We start from the raw sequence: 11444 nt of genomic DNA, 5'->3' as shown, positions 1-11444 counted from the left end.
AAAAAAAAAGCTAAATAAAGAATCCCCATTGAAATAGCCACATTCATATGTTGCTGATTGGGGGTGTAAATATATATACTCTTTTAATGGGGAATTTGACAGTATCTTTCAAAATTATAAACATATTTAACTTTGACCCACAATTCCAGCTCTGGAGATTTATCCTACAGTTGTATTTGCATACATTTAAAATTGCTTATGTGTATGGTTGTTCACCTTCAGCAAAGGAATACTTGAACTGAAAATGTCCATACACTTATACAATAGAATACTATCCAGTTGTAAAAAAGAATATGAAAACTATATTCTAAAATGGAAAGATTTCAATGACATATTAAGTAAAAAAATTAAAATAATCAAGATGAAGGGTACATAACAACCCGCTACCTTTGTCATAAAAAATGGTAGGAAGAGGCCACAGGATTTGAAGGTGTTAACTGAGCAAAGTACAAGGGTACTCACTGGTTATCTTTTCATATTTTTGAATCACATACTTATTCAAAACTTAAAATTGAAAAAACGAAGTCCATTATTTCAGCTTAAAAGTGAAAAGTAGTTCATCACTATAGACACTTGTATATTTAAGCTAATTCTCCTTTAATTAAACTATTCATTTCTTGTTGTGTGGATGTGGTAACCAGCCCCCTATGGTTCCCACCTCATGGTATTCATGCCTTTGTGTAGTCCCTTCCCAAACTGTGTCCCCAAGGATCTTCCTGCTTGGTCCCTCCTCCTCTCTTGGTTCATTCACTCTGGGAGAAGCCAGTGACAAACTGTAAGCAGCCCTATGCGGAGGCTCACATGGCGAGGAACTGAGGATTCCTACAGCCAGCAGCAATGAGTGAGCCATTTTGGACAGGGATCTTACAGCCTTCACATGACTGCAGCTCTAGCGACATCTTACTTGCAGTCTCATGAGACTCTGAGCCAGAACCACCCAGCTAAGCCACTCCCTGATTCCTAATCCTTTGACATGTTTATTGTTTTAGGCTGCTAAATTTGAAGGTAATTTGCTAGGCAGAATAGATAACTAATACAGAGGAAAAATTCCTTCCACAGCTCTAAGAATTTATGTTTTCAAAAAGGATATTAAAGGTTCCATAAAAATTATCATCAGCATAGTGGTGCATATTAAAATAAAATCCCTATTAAATCAATAAGACTGTAGGCAGATATATTTCTTCAAATTTTTACAAGTCTATAAAATTCTATATCAAATATATAGAAGCACAATAAGTTATGATTCAATAAAAGAAATCAATCCAAAACACAGACCTGGCTATACTGGAAATGAAACTTCTGCTGTACAACTACCGAAAATCATTAACTAAAATGAAAAACAGATCGCCAATATTTATATCCAATGAGATAAAAGGATAATAGCTATAAAACATTAAAATCCAAACAGATAACTCAGCAAAGGATATAGACACAAACAAAGGTCACAGGAAAAATATAAACAGTAAACTAATAGAAGTCATTTTTGATAATAAAGTTGCATTAATTAAATCAACCTGTGGTAGAATATACATATTTAATAAAGAAAACATCATCACTGCTATCAGAATTGGCTTTGCTATCACAGTGTGGCAAATGCTAGACTGATACACTACTTAGACCTGTGCAAAATGGTACAGTCCTTTTGGAAAGCCACACAGAAGCTGGTACAACAAGAGACACAAAAATTTAACCCACTGCCCTAGTAACTCTTATCAAGTTTATCCTGGGCCGGCCAAGTGGCGCGTTGGTTAGAAGTTGACTTGGGACGCCACCTCTGAGCAGCAGGGCCCCGGTTCGGATCCCACATGAGGGCCAGTGACACTGCACCCTCTACAGCTAAGATGGTGAACAACAGCTCAACCTGGAGCTGGGCTGCCGTGAGGCGACGGCATAGGCTGCGGTGGGGCTGCAGTGGGCTACTGTGAGCGGCCGGCAGCCAGCATGAGCTGCCAAGTGACACCGTGAGCGGCCATCCAATGACCGGCAACCGATCTGCCTCACAGGGGAAAGAGCACAATGATAATACCAACATGGGCCAGTGAAGCAGCGTCCTCTGCAACTAGACTGGAGAACAAAAAAGAACAGCAATTGGGCCGGGTGAGTGGCTCAGCTGGTTAAGAGCTCACCCAAGAGTGCAAGCTCTGAGCAACAGCTGTTCGATGCCCGAGCTGAGCTGCCAACAGGCGGCAGGACGGCTCAGTGTGCAACAAGATTACCGGTCTGACTCCCGCATGGGATGGTGGACTAACCACCCCCCCACCCCCACAACTAGATTGAAAGCAGTGACTGGACTTAGAGCTAAGCTTGCACCCTCTACAACTAAGATTGAAGAACAACAACATGACTTGGAGCTGATGGGTCCTGGAGCTAATGGGTCCTGGAAAAACACAATGTTCCCCCTTCCCCAATTCCCCAATAAAAAAATATCTATAAATAAATAAATAAATAAAAATAAAGGAGTGGTAGTGAAAATACTGCAAATCTAGTAGGATAAGTACGGACATGTCATTTGTGACTTATGAAAGAACAGTTTCAGTAGAGTGGAGGACATAGAAGCCAATACAGAGAGAGCTTTAGGGAGAGGTAAATGAAGTAGATACTCTTTCAAGAAATTCACCAGTAAAGGGAAAAGATAATTGGAGGGTTACAGGATAGAGGAAGGTTCCTTTAGAATGGGAAGATGTCTTGTTTTTAGGCCGAAAAAGTGATGCAGTAGAGAGGTAGAAAATAGATCCCAGAGAGAAACAGTAATGAATAAAACAAGGTACTCCAGCAAAGAGGAAGTTGGATAGCACAACCTGAGAGGTGTGGGGATAGGATCAATTTTCTTCTGAGAGGAAAGGAGAGAGTAGAGAATTGCTGGTATAATGACAGAACCCCTAAGGAATCGTTTTTTGGCTCAGGCACCAACATGACAAGCCTTGGACAACAGCTGCACTTCTCTGTCTCCTTCATTCTTCAAATCCAGGCTCCATTTTTCCTCCAATCCAGGCCATCCCAAAAGGGTTGTCAACTTCCCCCTTTGAAATAATCTTGATGGATTTACCCTTTTTCCTACTGCTGACTCTGCTCAAGTATAAATTCTCCATAAAAGATTTCATAGAGGTTGAAAACAAACAACTGCTGCAAATTAGCCTAGTGAGAAATCCAGGAGTTACTTCAGGCCCAGGCAAGTGTCAGAGATCTTGAGAAGTCACTAAATAAAGTCAAGAGTACTCAGATAATTCCATGATTTCAAGAATTTCAGTCTTGTCTCCAATAATCTCAAGTGCCTTGAAGATGTCATATCTTCTATGACATCTCTTTTTACTAAAAAGCTATGAAGAGACCCAGAGACAATACAGAGCAAAGCACTTAATAAACTAAGGTATCACCTGTTTAAACTTGTAGCTCTGGAGACCAACCTTCCTTCAAGATTTTATCCAGCACACAATGTACTGTGCACTATATGTACACTGGCAGAAATGAGAAGGTATCAACCCCATTAAATATAAAAGCACCAGGTCAGGATTATAACTATAATGACAATCATATAATGACACACATCATTGTACGCGAACAAAATAACTGAAGAGCACATGAGGGTAAACTGAAGAGGCTGCTCATTCATGACAGGAGGCAAACAGTGTGCTTATAGCTAGATATACAAGACGACAGACAATATGATCTTCAATTATGTGTCTTTCTAATTCCAAACATGAGGTTTACAACCCTAATAACTACTCTGTCACCAACAGAATCTTTATTCTATCACAATATTACAGACAGACTAGAAGACAAACAGCATTTGCTAGAGATTTTGTAAAATTTCCAGCTCTGAGCACAGGACCTAATACAGAGTAAGTGTGCTGTACCTGCTGCTTCAATGAATCAACTGAATAGTCTGAATACATCAATAGCGTGTAGCTATATACAATTTTTAATTATATTTTTCCCAAGCTATATTGTTCAGCTAAATTTGCATCCTGATATTGTCCTCAGGTTCTTAAATCCTCAGATAAAAAATATCAAAGGCAAAAATCAAAGCAATAGATTTCAACCTTGACTCGAAGGCCTAAAAAAGAATAAATTAAATATACTTGCTTCTTCAAGCCCACAGTCTTTAAACAATTTAGATTTTCTGCCTGAAAAATTTTTTTCTACACTTATACAAGTTTGCTAACTCCCATTTTAGATACATAACATACTGTCCATAGGCTCCAATATTTTCCATTGTTTTTAACAGAACCAATACTCCACTGACATCTTTAATGAGAACCAAACAGATTTCTACCTCTATTTGTATGCTTCTAAAGCAACATCTGTCTCCACTGTTGGATCTAGGTCTTCATGTAAATACAAAGGCAAAAAAACTGTGTGCGCGTAAAATAAATTTCAATGTGAACCCAAGAAAAAGGATTTGTCTGAGATGCGAATACAGCCTATCCAGCCTAAAAAATATCTAGCACAATACAGACTCAAGATAACTACCAACACAAAATGGTTAAATCTACAACTTCCACGCTAAAAAAAACAAGAAATACTAAAGCATATTTAAGATACGCATCAATAGAAACAAAAGTGACACACCCACATTATCCTTTTGTAACTTTAAAGAATAGCAGGGCTACATGGTAAAGTGAATAATGCACTCAAAAGAATCACCACACATGCTAAAATTCTGTCTGGTTAAATCTTGACATAGTATTTCAGAGGCATTTCTTGGGGGCAAGGGTAGGGGGAATCCCCTTTGGTGACATTATAGGTGACCATGACAATGTGTCTGGGCAGAAACAAAATCGTAATCAAATATTTAAAGCTGAAAGGAACGATTTTAACAATCAAGTACTTTCGAATTTTAAAGGTGATGAAACTGAGGCCAAGAGAAGTCAACTGATCATTTAGCTAACTAGAGACAGTTGAGAAATTCTGCCTGAGATCACATAAAAAAGAACTTTGTCATTTTAAACACCCTCTATTACACAGCACTACTGAATAACTCAAATTATTTTTTCCAGTTCTATACATGTACATACATACCACATATATACCTAAATATACATACACACATGTATACTTCAAAACTAAAAACTAGGAAAAGTTCAAGAGCCTACTGATGGTGGCAGTTATCTAAAGCATAGGATGCTGTACCTTCACAACAGGTAGTTCAGAAAAATTACTCTAATTTAAATTTGGACTGATGTCTCAGCTACTTTCAATTTGTGCCCAAATTGCACTTCAACTCAAATTGCAGCAAGGATCAATTTTAAAAAAAGCCATGCCTTATATGGAAATAGGACTCCAAATAATTAGTTGGTTCACCTATACTCAAGACGATGCTCACTTAAAAAAAAAAAAAAAAGCTAAATAAATGTATACCTCCATCTTGGAAAATGAAATCTGAACTAAATCAAAAACCCTTAAAAGTTTAACTCTTAGCCAGTCCTCAAAGAAGTTAATTGGGAAAATCTAAAAAGAACCAAACTTGTACAATAGAGATAAATTTAAAAATCAAAGTAAAAGTTCCCCAAAAAGCTTATCATTAACACTAGGCTTTCAGCTGTGAACTGATAAACCAAAAACCAATTAGTTATGTTTCCTTTTAAGTTGCCTGTACATATACATTTATGTGTATATTTAAGTTGTACCAAAAACTGCTTACAAATGGCAATTCCTGTGAAGTAGATGATGATGAAGTTCCAGGTAATTCTAGCATGTTTCCTAATGTACTGGTACTGGATTCTGGATCATCCTGAAAAGATAAATTTATTGAGTTTAATTGCTCTTCTATGGTAACGTTTGTATCTCCTAGTGAAAAGGGGGCTGGGAGAAGGGCTGCTTTTTCATTGCTGCCGTCCACTTCATTTCTTTGCTTATTTTTCTGCGTTTCGGTTTGAGGAGCTAATGGCAAGAATGGCGATTTGACTGCACCGTGTCTACTCTCTGGTGTGCTGTCTTGTTCACTTCCCATGGCCACGTCTACACCATTCTCTGATTTAGGCTCATAATTGCAGGTGGCATTGGTCTGAGTGTCCTCAAAGATCTCCTCTATACTCTCATCCTCTGTGACTGGCTGTTCTGGGTCCATTTCAGAATCTACATCGTCCACACAAGTAAAACTCTCAAAGTGCAGAAAGCCATTCTTGATAGTCTTTGTTACTTTTACCTGGAGTTCAGGGGAGTTATTACAAGAGGGTTCCTGTTTCATAGCAAGTGCTGTTGGACCACCAGGACTCAAGGAAGTGCAAACAATTGGCGACTGAGCTCTTGAATCACTTTTTTCAGGGTCTTGAAAGGATTCTGATCCATCAGCAGACCCATTTAAATACTCTACATTGATCATGGAGGCCAAATCCTGTAGTTTCCGCAGTGGAATGTAACAAGATGGAGAATCTTGTCCATAAGCATTTTGGGATGTTCCACTGGCAGTCGATAACTGCATAGTACACCCATTAAGTGGCTCAGAAAAATTGGATTGACCATTACCGAAAGGGCTGTCCTTGTCTTCAGGGGCATCTAAATTCACTGGATTGGAAAAGGGCAGCAGACAGTTTCTTCTAGGTAGTTCACAGGTCTGATCCATCCTGGGCCAGCATCAACCTGTAATCCAAAAACAGAAATTAGTCTGAGTCAATAGGCCATTTGACTCTTATCTTCAAAATGGCAGCCACTTCTCAAGGCCTAGTGGCCTTGATGCCTTACTGCTGCACTTCCATGGGCGGAAAAGTTCCCCAGCTGAGGAATGAAAAATGGCCTGAGAGAGGCTCCACAAACTCCATCTTCCCGAAGCTGGGCAGATCTTGCCACATGGAAACAACCCGTTCCTTTTTCCTGCACTGCAGACTGGTGGACAGTTGGGCTGAACTAAAATTAAAATCCCTTTGGCAGTAGAAATTCCCAAATCTCAAACAGGAATTGTCTTCCTCCTCCTCCGCTGGGGGTCCAGCGGCCGGATCTCCCTGTGAGGTTCGGGGGTGGGGGTGGGGGTGGGGGATCCCGGACGCTGCACAAAAAGGTTACCCCCCCTTCCAGGCTCGCTCGAGCGCAGCGGTCACAATAGCGCTGCACCCTGCGCCCAGCCGGCGCCGGAGCCTTTGCAGCGGCCGTGCGCAGGCCGCAGGCCAGTCGGCAGAAGCGAGTGCACCCCGAAGCTCGGCTTCCTGACTGCAGGCTGGCTCAGTCCACGGCTGCAGGGCCCAGAGGCCAGGACGCGGCAGTGGGAGAAACGGAGGCAGCCGATGAAGCCGAGTCAGGGCAGCAGCAGCAGCTGCTACAGCTTGACAAACATGGCTGCTGCCGACGCCGCCGCCGCCTGCTCGGGCCGCGCTCCTTCCCGCAGCCGCGGCAGCACCTCCTGGCCGAGCCGATCACACTCATCAATATTCAGCAGCAAGCAAAGTTTGCTGCGGGAGGGCAGCCGGCCCCGCGCCCCACAGCCGGCTACCTGAGGGGAACCAGAGGCTGAGGTGTGCACGGGAGGCCGACGGGCACGGGCCGCGCCGGGAGGAAGTTCGCGGCGGCCGGGCGGGTTAGGCCTGAGCCCGACTGGTAGTGATGGAGGGGGAGGGGGCCCGCGGCTGCAACGCCGCCGGCCACCAACCCCGCGCTGCGCCCGGCACTCCCCTGCGCCCCTCACCTCACGGCCACCACCATCTTCCCCGCCCGTCCGCCTCCACCCTCCTCGCGCTAGCCCGCCGCCCACCCCACCGCACTAGTTACCGTGCCCCGTGCCCCCTCCCGGGCCGGCTGGGGGGAGGGGGTGACCCTCATAACACTGGGGCGCGAGCGGAGGGGTGGGGAGAGAGCGAAGCCGCTCGCCGCACCCCCCTCCCCCCGCGTCTCTCTTCAGGGGAGAAGGCAGCGAGCGCGACCTGCCCCGGCCTAGTCTGCCGCCGCCTCCTCCTCCTCCTCCTCCTCACACCCCCACTGCGCGCGCCCCCGTGGCGGCGCGTGCGACCGAGCGCCTCGCGCTGGCCCGCGTGCTGCTGGCCCCGAGTGCGCGCGCACCCCTGCCCCCACCGCGCGCGCACGCCCCCTCGCCTCACTCTTCGGGGTTCAGGGCGGGTGAAGTCAGGCTCGCGAGCGTGCCGCCCAATCAGCAGAGCCGCCGCTACGGCCCCCTCCCCTCCCCCTGCGCACCCGCTCGCGGCCCGGGCCTACGGGCCGCCCGGCAGCGCGGGCGGGGCCTGAGGCGGGCTCCCCAGGGGCCTCGCGCGCCTCCCGGGAGAGTAGGGGCCTGTGAACGTCGTGGGTGGCACTCCGGTCCCCTCACTTACCTCGGGGCGCTGCGCTGGCCCCGAGCTGCACACGACTCCAGCACCCTACCCGTCTTGAGCCCCAACCCCGGCGGCACCTGGCCGGGCTGAGGCCTGTCCGACCGCCCCGCCAACCCTGCTCGGGCCCGCGTCAGTCCCGGCCTCCATCTTAGGTTACAGCCCGGGCTCCCCATCCACTGGGCACCTGTCCTCAGCCCGCTCGGCTCGGCCCGAGGCCAAGACAACACCCCTCCTACCGCGGGGCTCACCTGGGGGCTCGGGCTGGGGTCTTCGAGGCCTCAGGCCCCGAGCAGGCGCGGCCGCAGGTGAACCCCCTGCCCGGCCGCACCCCAAACCCTCACCACCACCACCACAGACCAAGCTGAGCAGGAAACAAAATGGAGGCAGCAGCTCGGGTCTGCCTCCCTGAGCCAAGCCTGTGCAGCCCCAGGGCTCCCTCCTGCCGCAGGCCCGACGCCCGCGAGGCAGGGGGCTGGCTCGTCCCGGGCGCCGCAAGCAGCCGCCCTAGAGCAGCGCAGACAGGCCGGGCACTCGGCCCTGCGGGCCCCACAGCCCCTCACCCACCACCCCTTCCCCCTCCCCCCCACTCTCTTCCCTCCCCCCTGCCCGGCCTTGCGGGGTGAGCGGCTACCAGGAGCTGGGTCGGGTCGGGTTACCCGCCTGGGCACTGCCCGCCCAGCAGTGGCCTCAGCGGGGGTATGCGGCCGGGCGACCCCCGCGCTGAGCCCACCCCCCGCACCCGAGCGGGGCAGCAGCCTGACAGCGCGCCCGCACCTCGCCGTGCGGCCCCCGCCTAGCGAGGCCGAATCCCCAGCGGGGGCACTGCCGGGACGAAGCTCCCTCACCACCCCCGGGCCCAGGGGTCCTCGCTGCCTCGGGCGGGGCGAGGGGAGCGCTGGGGGAGGGGTCCGCTAATCCCTGCACCGCCTCCCGCGCCTAGTCTGGGTCTGGGCCTGGCACCGGGACTCGGGCCGCGGGCGCAGGAGGGCGTCGGTCGGTGTGTGCGCGCGGGGCAGGGGACGCAGGCCCGGGGCCCGAAGGGGCCGCGCCTCGCACCGCGGACGCTGCAGTTCTCAGCACCCAGGCAGATGGCCCTCTCGTGCCACCGCCGCTCGGCGCAGGCCGCCTGCTCCGCAGCCTCGCTCTCCGAGGAGCGCGCGCCTCGCCCCTGCGGGCCGGGCATCGGGACCCCGGCGGAACTGCGCTGTGAGGGCGGACCGCCGGGCTGACGCGGCCAAGAGTGCTGGCCTAATCCCCGGCCTGGGGCTCTCTGTTCTCTGGCGCCTCGGACCCCGAGGCCTGCACCCAGGCCCCCGGGCCCCGCAGCACCGGCCTTGCACGGCCTTGGCGCGTTAAGTAATCCAAGACGGCACTAGGGCAGGTCGAGGAACCCAAGCCCAGGTTGACCCCACCACTCCAGCTCCCCTCATCCAGGCCCTTCCCCCAACCTGCCCCGACCCTGTCTTTCCGTAGGCTTGATTCCCGTCAAAAAGCTCACCTTGGCAGCTAGCTAGTCCCTAGAGTGCTAAGTGCATCCTCGCTGTTCAGAGAAAACCATGATGGATCGCCACAAGAAATTCCGCCTCCTCCAGAAAGCCTTCAGTGATTCAAGTTAACTCCATCTCAAAAGCTGAGAGCACCGCCCTCGAGAGCCACGTGACTACCATCCCTCCCAGGGTTTAGTAAATGTACATAATTATTGCCCCAGTGGAGCGTTTACCCACAGCCCTTCTATCTGTTAACTGTGAGCCCACCTGGGAGAAAGGCCACTTTTGGCGTTGCGATGCATGGCATCCTCAAGGAGCTCCCTAAACTCCATCCTTCAGCCTTCCCGGACCTTAACCTGATACCAGAGGCCGGCCCCAGTAGGCTTGGAGCTCAGGATGCCCCTAGCCGCCTGCTCTTCTAGGCTCTGGATCCAGCCATGAAAGCGCACTGCAGGATCTTAGCAGACTGTAAATGCTGGGATGCAGGCCCTGCCAAGACAGCAAGCAGGCTTTCTCAGATGGAAGCTGCCCCCCTGGAACCAGAGTGATAAGGAGGGCACTGATTCCCCCCAGAAGCCCTCCAGTTGAAGAGAATGAGGTACCCTGAAGGTTCCTAGGAGCAAAGTCAGATTGCAGTGTTTTGTGTGCTAGGACCAGCCAGAGAAAAGCTGGATCTATACCCCAGGGTTCCACCCTACAGCGACCAGCCCTTTGTTCTGCTAACCTCTTCTAGGCAGTTGAGTGAGGAAACTCTGAGTGGTTCCTTTTTCACACCTAATAATTTGAGCCAATCATTTCTGACTGACAATTACCCTTACCCCCACCAATTGCCAATTCATCAAGATTCCTCAACCCTTTACTTTACCACAGACTATCTTGAGGGCCTGGGAGCTGCTACTATATGTATAGCCTTGAGCCAGTCACTTAACAGCCCCAAGCCTCAGTCTTCCTTACCTGTAGCTTCCAATGCACAGGGCCCTGTGAGGATCCTGTAAGGTAAAAGTAAGTGTTAGGGGCCTGTACAGACTAAGCACTTGATGAATGCTTCATTTAGCAGCTATTTCCTGCATTCCAGGCAGTGTGCTGGGTGCTGGAGAAATAAAGGATGAGATGCCTGCCTCAGAAAAAGTCTTAAGTAAAGGTGCTAAGGTGTGAAGAGGGGCTGGGACAATGGTTCCTCCCAGAGCTGATCTCAGGCTGTCGCTGCCCTATAGGAATCCCTCTTTCCAACCTCTCAGGCCCCATGGAAGAGGAGTAGGGAGTATAGGGAGACAAGCAGCTGGGGATGAACGGGTCAATGGCTGACTGGTCTCAGGAAGGAGACTGGAACCCGGGGGAAACCTCTTGGAATTCCCTGGGGTGACCTCAGTGGGACCTTCCTGCCTCTTAAAGTAGAATTTGGCTGCAGAGGTCTCAACCACTGGAGCCTCCCTGGGATCTAGCAGGTCCTTGTCAGGCACCTCACACATGCCAGCACTGGGCTGAGGGGACCCACAGGGCCACATATTTTCACAAAGACACTGGCTACTGAAGTGGGGAAAGAAGGGATAGGGCTCTGTCCTGCCCTCCTCATCTCAGCTCAAAGACCCTTTCTGGGTCTCCCATTCTTAGACAGAAATTAGAATCAATAAATATTTGCTGAGCCTGTGCTGTGTAAGGCACCAGGCTGGGCTCTTGACATGCATTACTTTCTTTAACACTT

General features: G+C 49.5%; 1 protein-coding gene across 7 annotated transcripts in view; it reads right to left on the bottom strand.

Moving 5' to 3' along the window:
* Positions 1-8760, bottom strand: part of NSD1 (nuclear receptor binding SET domain protein 1) — a 163336-nt gene extending 154576 nt beyond the window's left edge. The window contains exons 1-3 of one of the 7 annotated variants that reach the window (XM_019655573.1): positions 8504-8749; positions 6466-6579; positions 5642-5731 (exon numbers count right to left, since the gene is read on the bottom strand). In XM_019655573.1, the coding sequence (XP_019511118.1) occupies positions 5642-5731; positions 6466-6495 (120 nt within the window). In that variant the 5' untranslated portion in view covers positions 6496-6579; positions 8504-8749. Of the gene's footprint in view, positions 1-5641; positions 6580-6681; positions 7380-7423; positions 7596-7698; positions 7924-8024; positions 8045-8503 lie in introns of those variants that run through there. The other 6 variants (XM_019655575.1, XM_019655569.1, XM_019655572.1 and 3 more) reach the window with 6 other exon arrangements.
* Positions 8761-11444: the final 2684 nt, after the last annotated feature.

This window comes from Hipposideros armiger, unplaced genomic scaffold (genome assembly GCF_001890085.2).
Source record: "Hipposideros armiger isolate ML-2016 unplaced genomic scaffold, ASM189008v1 scaffold_242, whole genome shotgun sequence".
Lineage (NCBI taxonomy): Eukaryota > Metazoa > Chordata > Mammalia > Chiroptera > Hipposideridae > Hipposideros > Hipposideros armiger.
The sequence above is the reverse complement of the archived record's forward strand: the minus strand, read 5'-3'. Positions and strand labels throughout refer to the sequence as shown.